General features: G+C 45.3%; 1 protein-coding gene across 1 annotated transcript in view; it reads left to right on the plus strand.

Moving 5' to 3' along the window:
- Window positions 1–26,176, plus strand: part of PALM2AKAP2 (PALM2 and AKAP2 fusion) — a gene marked incomplete in the record, with an annotated part of 417,966 nt that overhangs the window by 367,706 nt on the left and 24,084 nt on the right. Inside the window, 1 exon segment of the mRNA XM_033122412.1 lies at window positions 21,633–24,036. Coding sequence (XP_032978303.1) covers window positions 21,633–24,036 — 2,404 coding nt within the window.

Raw genomic sequence — 26,176 nt, forward strand, 5'->3', positions numbered from 1 at the left:
GAGAGGTCATGTTTCAGGCTGCGGTAATTAAAGCCCTCTGGGGAGCACAGAATCCTCTTAGTGATGTCCTCACCTCTAGGAAGGAGGGTTGTGATGATAGCCCTGGACTGAAAATGACAGATGAGTAGCTGTCCCGATAGCCTTCCAGTTGCCAAACATGTATCAATGCCAACCCTGCCCTCAGGGAGTGCCAACAATAACTGGGTAAATCCTCTAGCAGGATGGTGACAGAGCAGCTCATGCTGCTGGGGTGTTTCTTACACCAGGAGATTTGGGATAGGGTGGGGGCAACAGGTTTGGCCTGGGCTTTCTGAGAGGACGGGCATGCCAAGGTGGAGGGGTCAGCCAAGGGGACAGACTTAGCGAAATAGTTCAGGTTTGGAAAAGGTGGCAGGCCCCTAATTCCAGAGTCAGGAGTGTCTTTAAAAAAATAGTCCAAGTGACATTTACTGAGGGCCTAGATGTCGGGCACCATCTTACGTTCTTTTAGTTCCTGTGTGGCGCCCTCATCAGGGCTTAGCAAGGTACAGTTCGCTTAGCGAGTTACAGGCCCTCCGGAAATGTTTGTGCAGAGCTTTGGTGGGGGAAAGAAGACCCAGAGCAAGCCACAATGGCCCCCCTGATCTAGAGCATCCTTTGGGTTAGCGGGGTTCAGATCATAGACTGGGGACCTCTTCCTGGACCACACGTCTGACTTCCTTTACTCCTGGGACCTCTGGTCCCAGAAGTGATTGTGCTGGTGCATTTATGTTCCTGAATTCTTAAATATTGCGGATGATGTAATCCAGGCTAAGGAAGACAAGCTGGATATTTGCATCTAATCGGGCTCCATGTTTTAAACATCTCATATTCTCTTGGGTTTTCATTTATATCCCAACTCTGAAATTAATTGGCCTAATATGTAATTTGTTAAAACATGAATTGGTGAGTAAAGGGAAGATGTGATTTTAAAGAGTGCTTTTCATAAGAGGTTCAACCACTTTACTGAAAGGAAAACATGCTAACTTATGTATTTCACCATTGCACAGTGACATTGAGGGAAGTTGACTTAGTAAAGGGCTGAGAAATCCCTTGTTCCTATTCCGTCTTTGCAGGTAAAGCCTTACCCCCCTCCCTTCTCCATCCCCCAATGGCCAACTGTCTTGATAAGATGAGATACAGAAGTTTTAACCGTCTACACCAATTCTGAGGTTCAGCATGAATGAACCTCAGAATTGCTCCCCAATGCAAGGAGCTTGGCATTATAGTTTTCATTTTGCATAAGATGTGCTCACAGAAAATTTAGGGGGAGAAAAGGGAGATTTCGCATTTTAGAATACAGAAGAGCAACATCTTGAGTCTAGCCAACTTTTTGGTTCCAGCCACCTTCTAACATCTCACAGCTTGAGGTGTTTGTTGGTTGTGTTCCTGTGGCTTTGAAACCTCCCACCTTCACACCCAGTTCCTGTTATTTTCTGTTCTTGCATCCCCACCTTCTGCACTGCTTCTTTGGGGAAGGGTCCATGTCGGGAATGGACTGGCTGCTCTGGGATCCCTGCTATGGTGGTTGAAACTGTGTACAAGACAGACATTCTTGGGAGTGGCCAAACATTATCTAGAGAATTCCAACCACTCAGGTGAAGAGAAAGTCACTCACCTGGAGCATTTAGAGAACTCCAAACATCTGAAGTGGGGGCAGATGGCAGTCACAGCTTTTTAAGATACAGCTAATAGTGCAAAGTGAATTCTTAGATTCAGTGAGCTGTGGCTCATCCTGTGTCTTGGGAAAGCAAAAAGGATTGTCAGGATATGCTGCTTCAGAGTGGACTTTGGAGCTGGACAATCCAGGACTTAGATCTCAACTGTGTCACTTACATGCTTTGTGCCCTTGGGCAGGTTACTTAACCTCAGATATTATATTTTGCAATGTCTTCATCTGCAAAATAGAGGTTTAACTCTCCTCCAAAGTGTTGCTATGTGGTTTTATTGCGATAATGTATGGGAAAGGGCATAGTGAAATGCCTGCACATGGTAATGTTCAATTAATAATTGTGAGCAGTGTCATCCATGTCATTTCTATTTCCTGTGAAGAAAACTGGCACACGGCTAAGCCAGAAAGCACCTGGGAGGAGTTCTGGGATCTATTTAGACTACCGTGGTAAAGTAGATAAAGAATTTTAGAGCTAATCTTCCTTGTTTGATAAGCCTCTAGTCCAGATTGTTTCAACTTCTACTTCTGCATCTACAAAAGGCAAGATGGGGCCAGCGGCCTCAGCTCACTCCCAGTTTTACCATTTACTGCTGGATGCTTTGAGTGAAGTCACTTAAAACTGTGAATCTCAGTTTCCTGAGCTATATGATTAAGAGCCCTGGCTTCATAGGCTGATTTTGAGGAATAAATGTGATTGTGCCTGGCATATCATAAAGGCTCAATAGAAGGTGATGGTCACCTGGTTATTGACTTCAGCCAACACCTTCCAGGTCTCGGCGCCCCTGTATCCCTTCTCCAGTTTGACAAGGTGCGTATTCCTTGCCAACTCCAGGACTTTGCAGCTTCAGTCTTTGCAAACTGGCTTCTGTGGACCATGGTATCCATGCCTGCAGCCATTGCTGCCTGAGCAATGGTATTTCTTGACTCTTCCTGTTTTGTCCACAAGTTTTAAAAATCACAAATACTGTGGGGCCACCCGCCTCTGACAAGGCTTGAAAAATCCTATTAATTGGCCTGGTGCCACAGGAGGAAGCAAGATCGACCTGCCTTGTGTGAGGGTCTGCCACATCCCAGCCATGAGGCCCGTTGCTTTCACATGCTGTCTCTTAGGTAATCTTCATAACAGCCTTAGAAGGTAGGTGTGTTTCTGATTGCTGCTGTAACAAATTACCACAAACTTAGTGGCTTAAAATAGTAGACATTTATTTTCTCCCAGTTCAGGAGGCCAGAGGTCTGAAATCAGGGATGGCAAGGTTGGCTCCTTCCGGAGGCTCTGAGGGAGAATCTGTTTCATGCCTCTTGCCTAGCTTCTGATGGCTGCCAACAAACCTTGGCGCTCCTTGACTTGTGGATGAATCACTCCAATTTCTGTCTGTGTCTTCATATGGAGTTGTCCTCATGTGTATATCTCTGTGTGTCCTTTCATCTTATAAGGACACCCGTCATTGGATTCAGGCCCACCCTAATCCAGTACGACCTCATCTTAACTAACTACATTTGCAAATATTTCCAAATAAGGTCACATACTGAGGTTCCCAGTGGACATGAATTTTGGAGGGGCCACTGTTCGCCCTCCTACAGTAATTAGACACATTTGACAGGCGAGGAACCTGAGTGCCAGAGAGGAGAAAAATCTGTTGCATAAGCATCATACGGTCAGTTTGTAACACCGGTGGACTCAAACCCTGGCCTTCTTTTCTCCAGACTCATGTTCTTCCCACTGGATCACCTTACCACACACAAATAAATGGAGAATAAAGCAAGGGTCTAAAACCATGGCAGCCAAATACTTAGAAGCAGTCGGCCACTAGATCAAAGGGGGCCTCTGGAGGGTAAACAGGATGAAGCAGAGGTTGTGGAAGCAAATGGCAACCCCTTTCTTGTTGCTGGTCCTCAGACTTGATCCTGTTTTCATAATCAGTATAACTTGCTGGCTCCCAAGCACAGTGCTCTGCTCCTGGCATTCCATGGTCGGGCAGGAAGATTCCTCATAAATGAGACATGAGGCAGTGGTTGGGTTCTGTTGACTTTAAGCAAAGGGAACGAGCACATTTCTTTGCATGAAGCCAAGTACCCTCCCATGACTCCCCCTGCACCCCATCTTACTGCTGGCGTATGCTTATCATGCATCCCCTTATAGGATGGAGAAATTCCATGCTTTCCTTCTCCTGCAGAGGTTCCTTCCTGGAATTCAGAACCACAAAAGCAGTAGACGGAAGCAGGTGACTCGCCCTCAGCTGCCCCCAGAGCTGGGCTGCCCAAACTTTTCCCAGATATGGTCCAGCAGAGCTGGTCTAGGACAGGACTGGGAGAGCACAGAGCAGTGGGCAAGAGTGGGGTGATTCCATGTGCTCCCCTGGAATCACAGGAATGGCTAATGCACAGGAATGGAGCAGAACCAGAACAAGAGTCAGGTCCTCAGTGTCAAGGGCAAGTTTCTCTCAGTGTTTGAACCATAAACGCACCTCTGATAACAGGCTCAGAATCCCATGTCCTCAGTGGCATCATGAGGTGGGAGTCAGAAAATCTGGGTGGGCCTGGCTTGCGCTTTCACTGTCCTTTGGCTGCCCTCATACCCTGCTGTTCATCAAGCAGTGCCTCCAGCACATGCCCTGATCCAGAATCACCACTTAGTCCTGGCAGAGCAGGACTCTCAGATTGACCATCTGGACTTTACTGGACTTCATTTTCTGCCAGAGTTTGTCCGAGTGAATGGGATCAGAGGTCTGTTTGCTGCACGGATTGGCTTCACGTATCTTTGTGCTTTTGAAGAAGCTTAAGAAGAGTCCATTCATGGGTTTCCGGAGTGAGTGGCGGTTCGTGGTAACACTAATGCCCAGGATGATGAGCCCTGTCCTGTGGATGGTGACCTAAACCTGCTAGAGCCTTCCAGCAGTTCCCTTGTGATCCATCAGTAGCTGATTCAACAGGATCAAACCTTTTCCCTGTTGGTAAAGGGTACATCTCTTGGCTGTGTTTTCTTAGCACTCATCAGTTATTTCATTTCAGAAGCACCTCTGGGTTGTTGGGCTTTCCTTTCTTCTCCAGAATTGTGACCACTGTCTTGGGGTTGTGAAGTTTTGCCATTTAACACCTCTGCCTTTAAGCAGGGACGAGCTTGGCGGGTAAATCTATCTGAGCTCTGCACCATGTGCTCTTGCTGACCTCAGCACCTCAGGCCCAACCCAAGGGCTGGGAACTGGGTGACAGAAGGGATGATCCCAAGGCAGAATTGGCATTGGGTTTGGGATCACCTCGGTAAAGAGTTATTGTCCATCCCCCAGCCCCCGGCACTTGCTTTAAACATTACTAAAAGACATGGTGGTTTTGTTACAGGAGGCCAGTTTAGCAAATGCAAAATGTTATTTTTAAAACTTAAAGCTTTAAAATACTTTACTAGAAGAAAAAATTGATTCCAATGTACTGAGTCCCTATGTGTGTGTGTGTGTGTGTGTGTGCGTGTGTGTGTGTGCGTGTGTGTGTGTATCTACCTGTCTATCTTATAGGTAGATAGGGAGGTTATGAGATTAACTCATCTGCACATTTAAGTTGAATGGAGCAAAAAAATGACTATTGTTTAGAACAATAAAGTCAGCCTCCAATTTTTGTTCTCTACTCGACTGATCAGACCTTAACTTTTCAATGGGGTTTTCCTATGACATAGTCCATGAAATTCTATGACACTTGACTCCCAAAGACGAATTTAGTTACTCACAGAGTGTTTCACAACTTTTCGGGAATAGAAAGCTCCCGGAAGGAAAATATCTATATATAACAGCAAGTCAGTTACATATCTTTGAAAAAGGAAGATTATATTATCATACAATTGTGTAGAGTGAAAGTCTGCTCCGACAAGTATGATATATTACAAGAAAGCACAACTTCCTCCAGAGAAGGCCATGTTTTGATACACATTTATCATGGCTTAGCAAATGCCTCGCAACTCATTATGTTGATGTAAAATGGAGATTGAGGCATTGCAATACCTAACAAGTAGACAAGCCTTGGCCTTTTAAAAAAATCTACGTATATTTAAAGCTCAACTTTGTAACTATTTATGCATGATTACTTTCAATTATTGCCTTTCTAATTACAAAAGTAAAACATGCTCAGTAATACAAACCTTTATAATACAAAAATTGTAGGTTTCACTTCAGCTTTTATCCTTCCTTCAACGTTGACTTTCCTCTATTCTCTGGGGTTAACCACAGTTAATATGTGGATGTGATTCTTCCAAACAATATGTAGACAAATGATGTCCTCGGCCTTGAGACAGTGATTCAGTCTCCTCCAGGTATCTATTTTCCCATCATAGGTGCCATATTTCCTTTTATTTCTTGCCCATCTGTCTGTCTAGCTGTTTATATTTTTATGTACTTCTTTCTTCACAAGTTAATATTCATGTGGTTGAAAATTCAAATGGTGTAGAAAAAGGACACAGTGAAAAGAAGTCTACCATCTCTGATGTCTAGCCTCCCTCCTGCTCCATTCCAGAGAAAACCACTGCGATCAGTTTCTCATTTATCCTTTCAGGATATATATATTCACTTTTTTTTAAAACAACAAAAGTAGCATAGTGTATACACTATATATCATGTATATAAGTGACCACTTGTCACTTAACAATAGATATTTGAGATTGCTGTGTATAAATTCTCACAGAGCTGGGAGCTGCACTGGTCTCTTAAAGGTTGCATAATATTCCATTTTGTGTCAGTCCAGTCCCCTATTAACTTAGGTTATTTGTAGCCTTTTATTATTGCAAGCAATGTGGCATTGGAGATTCTTGGATATAGGTCACTGTATACATGTGCCACTATATCTGAGCATAAGTTCTTGGAAGTAGAATTACTGGTTCAAAGATGGTATATATTTTAAAGCTGGATACTTATACCATGCAATTTCATGGAGTTGGATGAAGGTACCTATTTCCTCCCCTACTAATACTAACGTTATTGGTGGAAAACTTATCTCATAATGTAATTTTTGCCTTTCTTTTATATGAATGGGATTGGGAATCTTTTTGTATGTCTATGAATAATTTGTATGTGTTTTTGTGTCAACTATCTGTCCATGATGGCAATGCATTTCTTCTAAAGCTTTGCCCTCCATCATACACTGTGATGTCACCAATATTCCCGCAAAAGATAAGAGTGTAGTATCTGAGGCAGCGAGCAGAGGCAACTTTTGAGTCTAAGATCCTTGGTGGACTCACAACAGACTCAAGGCAGAAGTGGGGTGCATGTGGGGCGCTGCAGCAGGGCACTGCGTTGGCCTGCTAGACTTTTCAGGCCCTTTCCCTTACAAGATCACCGCTGGCTTCATCAGGGTCTAGAATGAAGCATACTATACGTTAGGGTTCCAGATTCTCCTCCCTCCCAAAGCCTGCTTTATGAGCAGTATTGGAGACAGTCCGCTGGAAGATGGCAGGACTGCATCAGGAGATGGCACCTCCTGAATCAGGAGGGGTCCGCCGGAAAATGGCAGGGTGCAGTGGGAAGGGTAAGAAGTTGGTGAACTATTTCTTTTTTCTGTAGGATAATGTTTCTAATAAGAATAAATGACATCATGGCGTGGACACAGCTGGGTGGTCCGTACATCCATGTGTGTTCCTCCCAACTGTCAGGAGTCCAGGACACTTGAACACCAAGGAGTTGCTGTGAGTCTAGAGATTTCCGAAAAGTCTTTCTAAGGAAAGTCAGGAAAGTCGCTGTTCTGTTCCTTTCTCATCAGTCTTCCCTCAATAAATTAGGGCCGGGTATTTGCTTTAGTTCCCCACACTTTTACCCCATTGGGGATTCCTTTGGGTAAATAAGCTCCTATTTTAAATTGTAAATATTCCCATCAAATTCACATCTAAGTGCAAATTGCCTTAAAGACCTGGCTCCATGCTGAGAAGTGGAGTCTTTTGGAGATGGGACTTGGAGGAGGGACCTAACTGAAAGGTAATGGGTGGGGAAGGGCACGCTGGGGGGTAGGCTGTGGCGCTGGCCACTTAGAAAGGGCACCTGGAGGTTCCCAGGCCCAAGCATCCTTCGTCCTTAAGTGTGTGCCTTGAATTGGGCCTTGGAGTAGTTGAAAAAGCCACAAATCTCCAGCTTCCCTGTGCCCCAGAAAGCGCGCCCCACTTTACAGTTCCAGGCAGCAGGCTAGGTCTCACCAGTTTTGAAGCTAGCCTCTCCGCCTTGCCTACTGCCACCTTAGTTCCTGCTGATCTCAGCAAATCCATTTTGCAACATTGTAGCACACTAAGGTATAAAAATGGGATGGTTACATTTAGTAGAATAAACGCCTTCAACTAAAAAGATAAAGTTCTGACAAGAGGAATGTCTAAGACAGAGCTGAGTTCCTTCCCGGAACCCTTGAAATCTCTCTTGGCAAAACTCCAAGTGGTTTCAAAGGCTGCGCTGCCCCCATTTCCTGGCTTGCTTTCCCTCAGCTGTGCCCTCATCATGACCAGACTCAGAACCACCCAGTGCGTCACCTTAGCGTGAGGTTCATGCTGACATCACAGGATTATAGATTAGGAGCAGAAAGGAAGTGAATTCAGGGAAGTTCACCGAGTGTGGGTCTCTTCATTTTACAGACCAGAAAACTGACACCCAGAAAAGAAACATGGTTTTCCAAAAGTCACATAGCAGCAGGCACCTGCTTTCAAAGACAGTCTGCTGCTGCCTTGCATTTGGCTTTGTTTTTTCCCCAACTCAAGTTGTTGTCCTTTCAATCTTAGTTGTGGAGGGCGCAGCTCAGCTCCAGGTCCAGTTGCCGTTGCTAGTTGCAGGGGGCGCAGCCCACCATCCCTTGTGGGAGTCGAACCGGCAACCTTGTGGTTGAGAGCTCACTGGCCCATGTGGGAATCGAACTGGCAGCCTTCAGAGTTAGGAGCATGGAGCTCTAACCACCTGAGCCACCGGGCCGGCCCTGCATTTGCTTTTTAATTTTTCCTTTTTGATTCTTTGGGTTAGCACGGTATACTTCCTGGGTCTGCTCTCTCCTACACTGCCCAGTGTGGTTCGCAGGAGCAGAGCCCTGCCCTGTGGGTGGGATTCATGGATTGCAGCCAGAGTTTATTCCTGACCCTGGGGAGGGCTGGGGCCCGCCCCTCTGTGGAATGGGTGAGAATCCCCACCTCTCTGTTGGTGGGAGGAGTAAATAGGGAAGGTATGTAAGGGTGTGTAACACCGACCTGACAGCCAGTGGGTGTGCAATAGATACTTGCTTGAGTGATGGTCGCAAAAACGCTGATGGCCTCTGGACCCCAGCTACTGGGCCTCACAAATTGCATGTTGCTTCCCAGTCAACCAGGACCATGTTTCAAAACGGCTTCGTGTCCCCCAGTGCAAGGCCACCTCAGAGACTAAACAGATCAGGTTACAGCACCCGGAGAATTAAACTGGCCGTACAAATTTATTTTCGTTAGCTCGGAAAAATCAACCCAAGCTCAGAGCCTGTGCGGAGACACAAGTGAAGTGGAAGGAGGAGCAGCAGCAGCGAGGTGTGTGCTGCTGGAATCCACTCCTCATTCCTGCCAGAGACCCCACGGCCGTGAAAGGTGGGGCAGCCTGGTTTATGCTGTTGCCGCCTAAGCCCACCTTGTGATTTGATGTCTACGTATAAGCCACTAAGTATAAGCCACTTTTCTGGAGTACCTTCCTGTGACTTTGCCAGAGTGTTTTTCTATACGCCACTCTATTTTTTGCAGCTGGAGGACGGTATGTACCTGTGTGTATGTGTACATGTATGTGTTTCTGTGTGTGTTTCTTTGGGGTGTGTGTGTGTACGAATATGTGTGTATAAATGTGCTTATGTGTGTGCACTTGTGTATGAGTGGGTAACACCTTGCTACAAGTCCTGCCATGACAAACTACCACACATCGAGTGGCTTAAACAACAGAAATTTATTGTCTCACAGTTTGGAGACTAGAAGTGCAAAAACCAGGTGTCAGCAGAATTGATTTCTTCCCTACAGCCCTCAGAAGGATTTCCCTTCTCCTTAGCTTGTAAATGGCTGTCTTCTCTCTCTGTCTCTTCACATTATCTTCTTTCTAGGTATGTCTCTGCCTGAATCTCCTGTTTTTATAAGGACACTAGTCATATTGGATTAGGGCCAACCCCAGGGGTTGCTTAACTTGATTGCTTGAGACTCTATCTCCAAATAAGGTCCCATTTTGAGGTACTGTGTGTTAGGATTTAAGCATATGAAGTTGGGGCAGGGGAAAGTAGAGACACAATTCAACCCATAACATGTGCATGTGTGTTTGTGTGTATGTGTACGTGTGTGTGTAGTGAACCACAGCATCTCCGACTCCAGTCAGAAGCACGCCTAATACTTAGATGATAGTACTTTAAGGATACACACAGTTTTCTCTCTTGTGAACAGGGCAGATTTGAAACAATGTTTTTACGAACTTCCTCTTGAGTACGGAGGGTAGATGTGATTACCGTGTTTCCGGGAAAATATAACCTAGTGGGACCATCAGCTCTAATGCATCTTTTGGAGCAAACATTAATATTAAGACCTGGTCTTATTTTAATATAAGACATGGTATAATATAATATAATATAATATAATATAATATAATATAATATAATATAATACAATACCGAGTATAATATAATACCTTATATAAGTCCGGGTCTTATATTAATTTTTGCTCCAAAAGACTCATTAGACGATGGTCCAGCTAGGTCTTATTTTTGGGGACACGGTATGTAGTGGGTCCCAGGTACCACTCTTGCCTCTTGACTTGGAGGCACCTCTTCAAGGAAGGCCCGGCCCTGGGTCATCACTCTTGAGCAGAGCAGTGCCACCCTTGCTGTATGATTTTTCCCACCTCATTTTACTTTAGACTATTAAGTAGCATCTTGAAATGCCTTTGGCTGTATACCAGAACATTCCAATTATTCCAAAGGGTACATAAATTCAGTTTCCATAGCACTCCCTGATGACTTGGTATCACCACGTCCGTCACTGAGAAACTCCCAGATATTTCTAAATAAATTTCAGCATGTTAAACATCTTGTTTAGGCGTTCTATATTGCTGTAAAGAATAGTATACGTTTAGTTTCCTTTTCAGAAAAGCCTGCCTGGGTTCCATTTACTCTGATTATTTCTTCCTTGAATTGTGTCTTCGGGAGGGTCCCCGGTGGCCTGCATTCCTGGCCAACCTGCCGGCCGCCGCAGAGCCCTGCCGCAATCTCTGGGCTGCTCATCTGCTTCACTAAGACAGACTGCGCCCAAACTGTCCCCAAACAGCTGTCCCCACAGAACCGTACTTGGCATTTGTCCTCCTCTTCCTATTCACTTTACTGTACACCTCTATTGTCTTTATCTTCTCCAAAATCTTACTGAAGAGAATGAGTTCTGCATGGCCCTGCATGGACCTAGAATTCTGACTGACTTTCTCGTCAGCCAGACCCTAAGGTAAGTCCCAAATTTTCTAGGTCAACCCAAAGGTGGGGACAAGGTGGCTGGAGTGTGGGGGGCCGTGTTGGTTTGGAGTCCCCAGAAAGGGAGGTTTACATCCATCCTCCATTAGCCTTAGTGTGTGGTGCTGGGGGTTGATTCTGTGGTGAAGGAGTGAGGGCTATGTTTGTGACACTCATGTCTACCCAAGGCCAAAGTGGCTCTGTTTGCTGGTTGTCAGAAGACACTGGTTAGCTATGGGATGGGAAAGCAGGGCCACTCCCCCAGGCATTCCTTGAACTTAGAGCACTCATCCCTGGCTTCAAATTCTTCTGTCCCACTTCAGCATGGGACATAATGTAACCGCTTAAAATATGTCTTACAAAGACTATTCAAGGACCTGAAAAGTGAGATAACATGAAGTAAAAAAAAAAAAATGGCAACAAAACTGCATGTACTGTCTGGTCTCAACTATTATTAAATACATGTTTCTAAAAAGGAGACCACATGGAATGCAATAAAATATTGTTTTCCTCTGAGTGGAGGGAGGATGCATAACTTTTATTTTCCAAATTTTCTGCAGTGAGCATTTATTACTTCACAGATGTGCATATACATATATATATATGTATATGTGTGTGTGTGTGTATATATATATATCTATATATATATATCTATATACCGGGGGTGCCAAAAAAATGTATACAAGTGGCCACTTTGGTCAACGTTGCTCAAGCAGTAAGTAGTTCGCCATAATCAGAAGTGTCTAGATGCTGATGGTAACCACTTTGAGCAGCTCTTGTAATTGCAGAAGTCAAACGGGAGTTGTGTTCCTCTTTTGTTATCAGTATATACTGAGTATTACAATTTTAATGCAGTTTTCCTTTCTTAAAATGTGTGTACATCTTTTTGGCGCCGTCTGATTACGGCAAACATTTGCTTGAGCAACGTGGACCCAAGTGTCCACTCGTGTACATTGTTTTGGCACCCCTGGTATCATTTAACTGGATCTTTAGGATCTTTCAGATTTTTTTGCTACCTCAGCATCACCAGCATGTTAATTCCCTGCTTACCCAAGGCCCACGTCTGACTTTGCAAGAAGATAGCGGGAACTGGTTCATATCAGCAGCACCAAGCTCCGACCTTCCCCACTCAGCCATGGGAGCAGACCGGGAGCTGCCTCTGGCTGGACTGCCCCTGCCCTCCAGGCTCGGGCCAGGGAGGGAGGGGCCAGGCCTCTTGGAAGAGGGTTAAAGTCCTTCTTTGTGTGAATGGCCTTTTAGGGAACAGAGGGAGGGCCTGCTCTGACATCACAGTCTTCAGTCCGGAGGCTGGGAAGGAATTTGTCCAGCTTGAGCCACTGCACAGGAATCTCTCTGGAAACAAGGCAATTCTGACTGGGGACGTTTGAGGTACACTCTCTGGGCAGGGTAAGCGAGGTCTGCTGACCTATCTTACTGTGCTTTTCTTTCTAATCTGGAAGGATAGGGTTCTTTTTTGAGGCCAGCGTCTTTGTGGGGTCGGGTCTAGAGAAAGAGTGGGCAGCTGAGCTGGGACTGGCCACTTGCTTCTCGTTTTGCAAATCCTGTTAAATTCCCAGCTTTCATGCTAAGAGCAAAGGGGACACTCTGCACTACACACGCAGTGCATGCAAAAGCACACCAGTCTTCGGGGGCAGGTAATGCTCTGAAGATTGTGTGTGTGTCTGTGAAAGAGAGTGTGTGTGTGTGTGTGTGTGTGTTCTTTTCCAGAACGGAACCAAGTGACCCAGCAATTCTGGTAACTGGTTTTCTCCTTATTGCCATGTATTGATTTATAAATACTTTGCGACTACCCTTCTGTTTTCATGTTGTGGAACTCACCGCATTCATGGAGTGACCTAGAGCTTTTTAGGGATTGTGTGTTCCTGTCTCCTGTAGGATCCAGGGGAACAGAGGGAGAAACTCATCAGCGCTGTTTGGATGTACCTCTGTGAACAAAGGGTTAATCTCAAAAGCATCTGGCACTGCTTTCTCCTTTCTCCTGGCTCTCTGCCTCAACATAGTGGATTTTTGTCGGGTCCAGTTTTTTTGTTTCATTTTTTACCCCGGCTTTTGCTCTCTGCCATTCCTGGTTGGCCAGGCATAAACCCAAGATCCTGAACTATTTGAAAAGCAAGAAGAACTCAGCGAAGTTATAAAGAACTAAAGCTAGGCTTGCATTTTGCTCTCAGCAGCATCAGTTACCCTAAACATTTCTGGCTGCTGGAGCCTCTGTGGCCTTGATCGTGGTTTATTCTGGAGGTGGGAACTGCCCTGTAAAATAGTCTCCCAGTGAAAAGGGCCTTTGGTGAGAAGAGCATCTGAAGACTTCTTGGTAGAGCATGGAGTGTATTGATCGCATTGAGGAAGAAGCAAAACTTGACTTTCTTGGAGCTGAAATGAAACCTCTCTCCTCATGCAGGGGAAACGCTGAGACACCCCAGCGGTTCTGAGTCGCTCTTGTAGGGAGTAACTGAAGGAAACGTGCCTTTCACCAGTGGCTGCAGGAAAGGCAACAGCTTCCTTCCTTTCCTCCCCTCCCCACCTCTCACCCGCATCACACACACCGTCCTCAGTTTCTTTACAGAAAGCCTAAGCTGTAAATGTGTTAATCAAACAACACCTTAACATTTTCCAGATGTGCAGCCTGACATTTGAGCTGGTGCCTTTTCAGCAGGGTTAAGGGGACGCTATCAATAAGGCAGGCCGTGGCGTTAGGGAGACTCTGTTATGGTACAAACGGACCGTTTTCCTTCACCAGGAGCGTGAGCCAAGACATAGACGAGCCTTGTTTCCAATGAAAAGGGTTTCTAGAAGTATTTTCATCATGCCTTCAAGGCTGTACCTGAGGCATAAACCCGAGAATAGCAGGATGGGGGGGACAGCTGTGTTGCCCAATACCGGAGAAGCCCTGGGAAAGAAAGGCTGGGCCTGTGGGAACAGGAACCTCTTTATAGACTTGTCCTGGTCACACTTAGCTGTAATGGCTTCATGGCAGGAGGTCGGTGGGAGGGAAACCAAGAGGCTTTGTAAGTGTTAGTGCCCTGAAGGGGGAGTCACAGTGTTAACCCGAGCCTGCCTGGTCTAAATTTAGCTTGTAACTACTCAGCAGGGCTTGGGGTGCTAAGTCTGCCTTCTAGCAGCCAGGGGTTCTCTGTCCTCCTGGGGGTGGGGGGCGGGGTGGGAGTGGCTAGGCTCCCGGCTTCCCATGGTCCACACAGGCCCTGGTCCTACAGGCCGGAAGAAGCCCTGCTGGGGGTGGAAAAGGAAAGGCTGCCTTGGACTGGAATGTGGTCCAGGTTATCACCTCTGCCCTCCACTTCCTGGCCCGGAGGCCTGAAGCCGAACCAAGGAAGCAAGCCCCTCTCAGACATTCATTCCCACAGAGAGTACGGGGCGGTGGAAGGGGCCCACTCGGAATCCCGCGCCTCCTCCAGCCCGCTCCCAGCCTGCCGTCTTCAGCGGGGCTCGGGGGGCAGAGGAGTAGCAGGCCAGCTGCTGAGGAGTGATGGTGCTCCCAGCCTCCTTCGTAAACCCTTTCTGGCCCGCACAATTCGCACCCTTGAACAGGGCCAGAGTTTTCTTTCCTGTTCCTCTTACAGTACTTCCTCTGCCTTGTGCTGCTTGCTCTCTTTATGTGAATTGGTACTCTCCCTCCAAGGCTGTACTCCTTGCTGCAGAGAGGGGACCACCTCAGAGCCCCGGGGGCCCACCCATGGCTCCAGGCGTAGGGCCTGTCACTCTGCAGGTTCTCAGGGCGTGCTTATCCTTGCAGGAATACACTTTGAGCGCTTCAGCCTCTGTGTTCCCCACCACATTCCTCAGGTTCCCTTGGTTTGGGGCGTCTGTCTTCCCCAGACCTCCGGTCTTTGTAGCCGTACCCTGGTTCCCCCAAGGCCGATGGACATCAGCAGAACAAAGTGGGTAGGTTGCAGGTGTCTGAGCATCATCTATCAGCCAGGTTGTACTCCCTTCCTCCCATCGCCTTCATGACAGGAAGTTCAGAGTCCTGTAAAAACCATCCTACAGCCAGTCACCCATGGCCTCTGGAACGAGTTCTTTGCTGGGACAGCAACTGTGCTCAGTGTACTAAAAATGCAACTTCGGAAAGAGAGGGAGGGTAAGAAGGGAAAATGAAGATGCTGTGTGGTTTCACAGCTATGAGGAAGTTTTATTTTATAGCCGTGCCCCTGTTCCTGGGCCAAGAGTGATTCTGTGTTTTCGGTGAACTTAAAAATAACTGGATTAAAGGATCAGGTCACCTATTACCTGGGGAACAGGGTTTCTAATTTAAAAAGTGTGGCTTTAGGAGGAAGTAATCTGAGTTATTCAGAGCGTGGAAACCTGTTGTGAAGCAGGAGCCTGATGTTTGAGTAATGTGGGTCACACTGCAGTTAGGCTGTGAGCCTAGGAGGTTGACGTTGGTAACAGATATTGTCAAGAGGTAACAGCCGGAGCGAGGTGGGCAAGTGGGGAAGCTGCGAACACAGTGGGTGTGAGTAGAAGCTCTAGATCCTTGCGTGTCCTTGTAGTGGGGGACACCAGAAAGGTGTCCTTCTGGGCCCAGCCAGACCTGCGAAGGAAAATGCATTCTTCTTTCTATTCAGGATGCACCCACCTGCAGGCCCCGCTACCCTGGGAAGAAAGCACGCTACTGGCCGTCACCACAGCTGGGCAGGTGTCAGGGCCCTGATGTATTTTCTGGGCAAATTAAACAGGCTTCTAGAATCTCCCCTGCGCTGTGGACTCTGGGGCACTGAGAAGGAGTCACAGCCCTTTTTCACCGTGTCCACTGCAATGACTGGGAAGTGGGATTTTAGTATTTTGCCTTAGGGATGTCATCAGAGGAAGGAGAGTACCTGTCTCAGAGGCCAGTCCACAGGGTGAAGTCCCCAGACCCACCCTGTTTCCCCAAAAATAAGAGCTAGCCGGACAATCAGCTCTAATGCATCTTTTGGAGCAAAAATTAATATTAGACCTGGTATTATATTATATTATATTATATTATATTATATTATATTATGTTATACCCCATCTTATAGTAAAATAAGACCGGGTCTTATATTAAGCAAAAATTAATATAAGACCCAGTATCATATTATATTATATTATATTATATTATATTATATTATATTATATTATACCCAGTCTTATAGTAAAATAAGACCCGGTCTTATATTAATTTTTGCTCCAAAAGACGCATTAGAGCTGATTGTCCGGCTAGGTCTTATTTTTGAGGAAACAAAGTAGCAGGAAGTCAGCACCCCGTTTCTAGCTGGAGGGTCCTGAAGGCAGGGCAGCAGGTAGGAAGCTGACACTGAGTTCCTAGGGAGTCTGTCTCTGGCCCATTTTGAATAAAGAGAGGAAAGGGGTCATTGAGTTCTGAAGCCAAATCATGAGTCTCCCGTGACTTCTAGAGCTTCAAGGGAGCCATGTATCAGCCAGAAAGCCAAGTACACGCTCTTTAAATCCATCCACCCGTCCTAAGATTTCACTCTTCGTTTTGGAAGCCTCCTCACATTGAGAATACCTTTGGAAGTCCTGGGATAGGAAAACTGGCATTCGAATCCTGGCCATGCCAATCCCTAGCCAGACAATCTTCAGAAAAGTCCCTCGATTTCTCTAAACCTCATTCTTGTCGACATAAGAAACGTCCATACCTGTAGGGAATTTTTATAAGAGTTTTATCTGAGCCAAGCTGATGACATACTCTGGGAGAAAGACCTCATGCTCCAGAGAACAACAGTTCTGCAGCTGCTTTTATGCATTTGAAATTGAGACAGCTAAGGAAGATTGGAGAAAGCAAGGTGGGGGTTGGATTACAGTGTGGTTAACAAGATTGTGTGCTCTTGTGAGGGGCACCATCCCCTTGGAGGGGTATTACTTCTGGTACTTCTGGTACTTCTGAGGTGTGTTAACCTAGATGGACAAGAAACAATGGGCAGGGCTGGTTTAAACTCTTCACTAAAGACGCTATAGGCCCGGGGCGTGACTACCCACCGTGGCCTGCCCAGACATGGACATCTATGCTGTCAGTTAACCCACAGGGTTCTGTTTTGCATATGTATTAAACACTTTTTGGTAAATAATGGCCGCTTTAGACCCCACCTGGTCACCCAGTTATAATAAAAGCAGGTCTTGGATCAAATTCTGGTGCTCGTACAGACATTTATTAAATAGACATTTCTCAAAGTGGGTATCAAACCATTGTCTGTGACCTCAAAGAAGTCTCAGCTCTCGAATATTCTGGATACTCCAACCCCACCTGGCGTGAAGACAGGTGTGGCAGTTTTAGAAAGGCCAGATTCTGTTACCACATGGTAGGTGATAAACAACCAACGTCCTCTAAGCCAGAGGCTGGGCACAGGGCTGTTTAGTTCTCAGACTTCAAGCACTATCCGTAAGGGTGTGGTATGTGCCAAAGGACTCACTTTATATACCCCGCTCCAGAAAGGGTGGAGAATGTCTAATATTCTAATAGCTAATGCACACATTTGAACTCCACCACTTGCACCGATTTCTTAACATTTCATTATGCTAAGTGACAATTTCACTGATGGAAACCCATTTCTCACCTTAATTATGCCAATTAGCAAAGCCTCCGGGGGCTCTTGGAAGTTACAGAGAGCTAACCTATTGGAGGAAGGAAGCCAGCCACCTACGGAGAGAGCGGGTAGGATCTCTGAGTAGATCCTAGTTGAGCACTTTTGGAGCCTATATTCAGCCCCATTGAGGATGGCTGTCTGCCCCTGGCATGTAATTTAAACTAATTTCAGACACACACAGCTGTATTTATTACATTGTCTCTGCCCAAGGATTTTAAAGTAAATGATAGACATCCTGACCAACTGTCAGCTATTCTGGGAAGCCAGTAGGCTGGCAGGTATTCTGTGTCATGCTGTTAGGGCTCCACCTGGAGGGTGAGCAGGGGCAATACAAAGGTTTCCTATGGGCCCTAGTTTTTCTTTGACCTTTGAAAGTCTAGTTTGGTGCTTCTTTCATATCTTCCTGTTATTGTTGTTTTACATTGGGGCATAGTTTATTTCAGAAAAGACTTTGCAGTCCACTTATTGAATATGCATTTTATCTGAATCTGGAATCAGATGCATGTTATCTGAAGCATGGAGAAAATTCTGGTCTTTCTTATCTTCAAAGGGAGCAATAAGCATTTGTTGGTTAAAGAAGACATCACTTAATGATGTCAAGTCCAGACTCCTGCCAGATTCAGACTATGGGATTTCCAGCCCATTTCCATTTACCTGGTATAATTGCTGGTGCTTTGATCATGTCAGGCTGTCTTGCCAGTGAAGGTAAATAATTCCTGCTGAGGCTAGAACTCAGGAATTTACTCTTTTGTTAAAATTGTTCCCTAATCTTACAAAAGCTCAGGACCTCTGATGCATGACTGTGAATCAGTAATGCAGAGTTGTTTATCTCTTTAAGTACTTCTACTCTCATTAGGGCTTACAGCTGCTGCTCTCTAAAGTAGATGGCATTGCCAGGAAGGAATTTCTGAATTTATGGAAAGAATACAACAGGGCCCACTTGTGTCTATCCTGTTGACACCCTCTCCAATGTCTAAATATGTTTTTAAATGTGTTGAATGAGAACCATCTGACACTACACTGGGACCGCAAACTTTGGCTTTTAACCACTAATTAGCATTTTAAAAATCTTAGTTTGACACATCACAGAAGACATAACTAATAGACTCAGGGTTTCTGACTGAAAGCTAAAGGTAGTTTTCTTGACACTGCAAAAGTGTACTGTCAGATGCTATTATCAGACTTAAACTTTTGAATTGGAACAGTGTTTACAAGTTCAGAAAGGATGCCTTGGAAAGAACTGGTATAATTTTTAAGTTAAAAACAAACAAAAAAAGCTTGCAGGGCATATCGTCAAACACGGAACTGTGAAGCATCCAGGACAAAGAGACATGCTGATGTGAGAAGCCAGAAAGTGTTCTTGGGAAGTGCTGTGGAGATGGACTCAGTCACTCCTGTCTACAGGAGATAAATATAGGCAAGTTTTTTACTTTGTCTCACCAGACGAAGTAAACTCCAAAATAGACCTACAGCTTCCTAAGAAGTGTGGGAAATTCAACTGTTGTTAAGAAAACGGTGTTGTTTCCTGGAGCTTATTGTTACTGCTAGTTTCTTTATCGCCCTACAGAATAAACCTTCTGTGTGCTTAATGACTGGGTTAATGATGGCATGAACTATAGAATTAATTATTTGCCTTTTAGCTTCCTTAAATGTTACATTACCTTCTTTTCTCTCATGTCGAATATTCTGAAGTGTTTTGTGTTTCAGTAGAGCAGTGATTTTTAGCCATATTTATGTCCCAGCAGCTTCCTACTATTTTCCTACTTTTTCCCCTCCAAAAGTAATAGAAGCAAAGCTCCATTTATTGCCACAAAGAATATTAGTCAATCATTGATGAAATGAAGCCAGGGGCGGGATGGTCAAGGATAATCGGACTCTCCTTAGCAGTACCATGCCTCGTTTTTTGTTGGTCTGTTTATTCCAGTAATAGTTTGCCATGGGGTGGGCTAATTTTAACCTACTTTACTTGAAATTGAATGGCCACCAATATTTCAGGCATTCAAATTTTCTATAAGTCTTAATGATGTGGAAGTCACTGACAATTCCTGACCAAAAGAAGTTTAGTTGATGTTTTTAAAAGGACAGCAAAAACTTCTTTGACCTGCCTCTTTGGTTCATTATAAAGACAAAAGACCACTAGTTACGTAATGATGGTGAAAAATAAAATAAAAGATTTTAATGGTATTAAGTACCTGGCTTTGACCCAGACTGGACAATCATCCAAGACCAGAAAGTATTAACAAAGAACGTATGCTTGTTATTGTTGCCTGTTACTAAAGAAGGAATATGTATTACTGATTGATTTTTTTTTTTAATTAAAGTTTTTTGGGGTGACAGTTGTTAGTAAAGTTACATAGGTTTCAGGTGTACAATTCTGTAATACATCATCTATATATCACATTGTGTGTTCACCACCCGGAGTCAGTTCTGTTTCCATCACCATATATTTGATCCCTTTTACCCTCGTCTACCACCCTCCTCCTCTTTACCCTCTGGTAACCACTAAACTATTGTACGTATCTATGAGTTTTAGTTTCTCATTTGACTTGATTGATTTTAAGCCTAAAGAGGAATGTGGAAAATGAGGAGTGAAGGAAACCCCCAGTCCATGGATAACCTTGAGAACGTTTTCAACATTCTGACAGTAGTGCACAGCACATAGGGTGAATGCCCATGTTTTTTGAGGTCTCTTGAATAAATCCATAATTATCCACGTTCCTTGGAAGGATTTTCAAATTAATCCCCTGAGAAACGTCTTAGAGTGATGTTTTAATACTATATTCTAAGCCTTTAAAATTGTTTAAAACTTAAATAAATGAAAACTTATACCGTATTGCAATTATGTGTGGTCCTACGTCAATAATACCAGAAATACTATAAACTCAAGACAGGGAAACAACACTGACCAAGGTGTTAGCGAAATCCTTGAGAGGAACTCTAAGCTCATAATTCACTGCTGAATTATCTGAGCTAAAGCAGAGTCTGGTATGAAAAAAAAAAGTTATTCCAGAATTTGCAAATTAATCTTACTCATGGCAAATACCAAAACTATAGGGGGTTGAGAATTGATGAAAACATATGATGCCTTTAAAAACATTAAGAAGATGGGTTTTTTTGTTTTGTTTTGTTTTTTAATTTAACCACAAAATTGGAGCTGTCAGATCTAAAGCATTTCAGGAACTGGAAGGGAGGTGCCGCCGGCCACTAGCTTTTCAAAGCAACACTCACTCCTTAACTAAGGAGAATTGTTTTACTGTAGTTCCGGAGAACTGTGTAGTCAGTGGCTTTGGTTATTGGGGTTTGTAATGCACGTGCTCAGACAGCCATGGCAATGGGGACTTTAAAGAGTCATTGAAGGAATCTACTATATTCCAGTATTTTATTTTGGAAAAATTTTCCCCAAAGCTTCTTGTCTCCAGAATAATTGCGGTACATTTGGCAGAGAATCATGTTTTTCAAGAACATCTATTCATGCAAAAGGGCCTTCTTTTTACAGTTGGGGGCACACAAATAGTCCTATTACATTTCTGCAGTAGTTTACTGTGAATATTTTGGAAGACTCCGGTACCGTTGCTATCTCTCTTCTACTTTAAAAGCTATTTGAGTAATGTCTTCAGATGATCTGAGTCCTAATTTACTTTTGAGTTAAAAAATGGGACTAGCATTGATTGAAAGTTCTCCAGACACCCAGTAAACAAAATGGAATGTGTGAAAATGGAGAGGTGTCGGTACCAGTTACCCAACAAAATGAATATGTGAAGGTTTATTAGAAGGGTAATCTCTTCAAAAGGATTTGTCATTATTGTTTCAGTTTTCCTTAGTTATCAATTAGTTATCAGTTAATTTCTCTGTGTTCACATTCATAACAGATGTGGCATCTGATCCTGACTTTTGTTTCTTCTTTCTTCCAGAAGCCTCCCCAGCTTTCCGAGGATGATATCCGGCTGAAAAACGAGAGAGACAACTGTAGTGCCAATCCCCTGGATCCTGCGATCAGTTCTCTTCCGCCAGATCACAAAAACATGGAAATTGAGGTCTCCGTTGCAGAATGTAAAAGTGTTCCTGGCATCACCTCTGCTCCACATTCCATGGACCACGCTTCCCCTTTCTACTCACCCCCCCACAACGGCCTCCTCGCTGACCACCATGAATCTCTGGATAATGACGTGGCCAGAGAGATTCGATATCTAGACGAGGTGCTGGAAGCCAACTGCTGTGATTCTGCTGTGGACGGAACTTACAACGGCACATCCTCCCCAGAGCCTGGAGCAGCCATTCTGGTAGGCAACCTGAGCCCACCTGCCCACCCAGCCGTCCAGCTGGAACCCACTGAGAGAGCGGCCAGCAGGCAGGCGCCTCCCCACCTTGAGCTCACTAAAAGCAACTCTGACACCATGGCAGAGGGTGAAAGAGTGAACGGCCACTCCCTTGACCAGCCTAGAGATCTGCTGGGGGACAGCCTGCAGGTACCCGTGAGCCCCAGTTCCTCCACCAGCTCATGGTGTTCGTCCCGAGATGGGGAGTTCACGCTCACCACACTGAAGAAGGAAGCCAAGTTTGAGCTGCGTGCCTTCCATGAGGACAAGAAGCCTTCCAAGCTCTTTGAGGATGACGAGAATGAGAAAGAGCAATACTGTGTCCGGAAAGTGAGGCCTTCCGAAGAGATACTGGAGCTGGAAAAGGAGAGGAGGGAACTCATACGGAGTCAAGCTATGAAAAAGAATCCTGGCATCGCGGCAAAATGGTGGAATCCTCCCCAGGAAAAAACCATCGAGGAGCAGCTGGACGAGGAACACCTAGAGTCGCACAAAAAGTACAAGGAGCGCAAGGAGAGACGGGCACAGCAAGAGCAGTTGCTGATGCAGCAGCAGCAGCAGCAGCCCCCACCCCAGCTCTGCACAGTCCCTGCCTCCTCTCGGGAACCGCCCAGCATGACCGAAAATGCAAAGCAGGACGTCGTCACAGACCAGATAGATTTCTCTGCTGCCCGCAAACAGTTTCAGCTGATGGAGAATTCCAGGCAAACAGTGGCCAAGGGGCAGAGTACACCCAGGCTCTTCTCTATCAAGCCCTTCTATAGACCCCTGGGTTCAATCAACTCAGACAAGCCACTGATCATGTCGAGACCAGCTTCCATTGTGGGTCCTCCGGAAGACAGTGGTGCATCAGCAGCCAAGGGGCAGAAAGCCCACTGCACCCTGGAAAGCCAGCCTCCGGGAGGAGGCCAGGGCGGTGCGGCTCCTCAGGGGAGGGAAGGGCTCTACAGTGAGCCCCCCAAACGTGGGCCCTTGTCCAAACTGTGGGCAGAGGACGGAGAGTTTACAAGTGCACGGGCCATCCTCACCGTGGTCAAGGATGACGACCCTGGGATTTTGGATCAGTTTTCAAAATCAGTCAATGTCTCCTTGACCCAAGAGGAGCTTGACTCTGGTTTGGATGAATTGTCAGTGAGGTCCCAGGATACCACTGTCCTGGAGACCCTGTCCAATGATTTTAGCATGGACAACATCAGTGACAGCGGGGCCTCCAATGAGACAGCCAACGCCCTCCAGGAAAATTCACTGGCTGATTTTTCTCTGCCCCAGACTCCCCAAACTGACAACCCTTCAGAAGGCCGAGGAGAAGGGGTCTCCAAGTCATTTAGTGATCATGGTTTCTATTCCCCTTCGTCCATGCTGGGAGACTCTCCGTCAGTTGATGACCCCTTGGAATATCAGGCTGGTCTCCTGGTGCAGAATGCCATTCAACAAGCCATAGCCGAGCAAGTGGATAGAGCTGTGCCTGAAACCAACAAGTGCGGACCAGAACAGCAGGGACCGGAAGCAACACCAGAGGAAGGTGGAACTGGGGCTCCCAGCTCAGAGAAGTCTCAGAGCATGTTTGAGCCACCTCAGGTGTCCTCTCCTGTTCACGAGAAAAGGGATGTGTTACCAAAGATTCTGCCTGCTGAACACAAGGCGCTCAGGGAACGGGGACCCTCCCCACCACTGCCAGCAATACAGCCCAGTGGCCCAATAAACATGGAGGAGACCAGACCAGAAGGGAGCTATTTTAGCAAGTACTCGGAGGCAGCTGAGCTGAGAAGCACGGCCTCGCTCCTGGCCACCCAAGAATCTGATGTGATGGTTGGGCCTTTCAAGCTGAGGTCAAGGAAGCAGCGGACTTTGTCCATGATCGAAGAAGAGATCCGAGCAGCCCAGGAAAGGGAAGAGGAGCTGAAGAGGCAGAGACAAGTCTTGCAGAGTACCCAGAGTTCCAGGGCAAAGAAGGCCTCATCGCTGCCCTCCCGAACATTATGCTACAAAACTGCTCCGGGTAAGTAAAGTGCCACAGACCAGGGACAGATGCTATCGGTTGATTTCAGCTTACAGGTTTCTATGCAGAGCCTCCTCTGTGTGTGTGGCTGGAATAAGTAAGTGTCCAGGGGGGACACTGCATGAAGATTTCAGGGTTTGGGGACATGCAACGAGAGTGTCAGAGTGTCTTCTGGAAGAACCCTGAGTCTGGATGGTGTTTGCCATTACTCAGAGGATGCACTGCCTTGCTCATCCTTCTGCTCTGGTCTTGGTTAGTACGGAGAATTGTTGTCTTTTCTTTGAAGGGGCTGCCTCTTGGCTGAGGCAGGGGCTGTTGGGGCACAGATCCAGTCAAAGTGGGCCTATGTGTGGACTGTGTTGGAGTCAGTCAAACCCGTCTGACGTGGGGGATGTGCTCTACTAACCCTTTCTGAATGCTGGGTCCCTTCCCAACAATGACAGTCATGACTTGGTGTTGCAGATTAACCCACGGAAGGTGCTTTTGTCCCTTTTCTATGTGAAGAGGTTTGTTTTCAGTCACCACAAAGCAATTTGGAACCAGGGTTGGTCTCATCCGTTCATGTCCTAATGATGCATTTAAAGAAGTTGAGTTATACTACCAAAAGGCAGGTCTTTCATTTGTTCTCATTGCCTGGGCAGTCCATGTCTTGAATACTTTGTATAGATAGATGATTGATGGTAATTATAGTGGTATTATTGTTGCTACTATTATGCATAATAGTGTGACCAGTAGTTTTTATTTCCATTTGGATCTGATGGCAGTTGGAGACCCACACATCCTACCATAGACAGGTGCTGCTCAAAGTGGTCCAATCTAGTCCATGGACTGTTTGTTACTGACCATGCTGAGGTAAGTACCAGCAGTTGAGAGTCAGCTTTTGAAAAATCTTGTAGCAATTTGATATTGTCCTCAAATCCAAGTGTCGGATTTTTGTATTTTAAAAAGTATTGGTCCACAATGGATTGAGGGGAAAAATTGCTTCTTCACCAGAGATAATTTAAAAGTATTACCCTAACCTATGATTGTTGGCATTTAAGTTGGTCCATGCAGATCTTAATTCCCATCTTGCCACTGGGCTTCCATCAAATCTACAATGACGCAAGGTAACTCTCTTTGTTATTAATTTTTAAATTTTGAAACAGTCTCAACCTAAAGAAAAGTTCCCAAGTACAGTATAAATATCTTTTTTATTCTGAACCATTTGAGAGTAATTGCCAACACGATGCTCCATTTGCCCCAACGTTGTAGAATGTCTCTCAATTTAGGTTTGTCTGATACTTTCACACGTTTAGATTCAGGTTTTGCATCTTTGGTAGGAATATCACAGAAATGATGCTTATATTCTTCTCACTGTATTCAGTCAAGTAGGACTTGGTGTCAATTTGTCTCATTATGGGGACAGATGTTAATTTTTTTCACGTGGTAGTAATTTTGATCACTTTTTTGAGAAAGTGTCTGCCAGGCTTCTGCACAGGAAAGTTACTTTTTCCTTTGTAAATAATAAATATTTTGTGGGGAGGTACTTTGGTACTATGCTTACTCCTCATCAAACTTTAAATCTATTCATTTATCTATTTAGGTCAGTATGGCCTCACGGATTCTTATTATATTCAGAGGGTTATAATCCATTTCTGATATTATTTTTATCCTTAATTTGTTCAGATATAGCTCCTGGGATACCTTTCAAGCTAACTTCAGTGTCCTTTTAACATATTCCTATTATTCTTTGGGCATGTCCTCATTTGCTGGCTCCACGAGATGTTCCTGTCTCATCTTACATTTTTCTAACCCTGAAATCAGCCATTTCTCCGAAGAGCACTAGTTCCTTTGAGTGGAGAATGATATTTAGAAACCAAGATCTACGTGCCTGGTGTGCTCTTTGTTACTGCATTGTCACTGCCCCAGGCACTCTCCATGAACAAAATTGGAGAATATACCCTCCCTTCCTTCCTCCCTCCCTTTCTTCCTTCCTTCCTTCCTTCCTTCCTTCCTTCCTTCCTTCCTTCCTTCCTTCCTTCCTTCCTTCCTTCCTTCCTTCCTTCCCTACCTATCTTGAAAATCATGAGCTCACTCCAATATCTTTCATTCTAATCTAATACCATAGGGCTCGTGTTCTCTCTTTTTATACTTAAACCTT

Source organism: Rhinolophus ferrumequinum, chromosome 12, assembly GCF_004115265.2.
Source record: "Rhinolophus ferrumequinum isolate MPI-CBG mRhiFer1 chromosome 12, mRhiFer1_v1.p, whole genome shotgun sequence".
In the NCBI taxonomy this organism is placed as follows: domain Eukaryota; kingdom Metazoa; phylum Chordata; class Mammalia; order Chiroptera; family Rhinolophidae; genus Rhinolophus; species Rhinolophus ferrumequinum.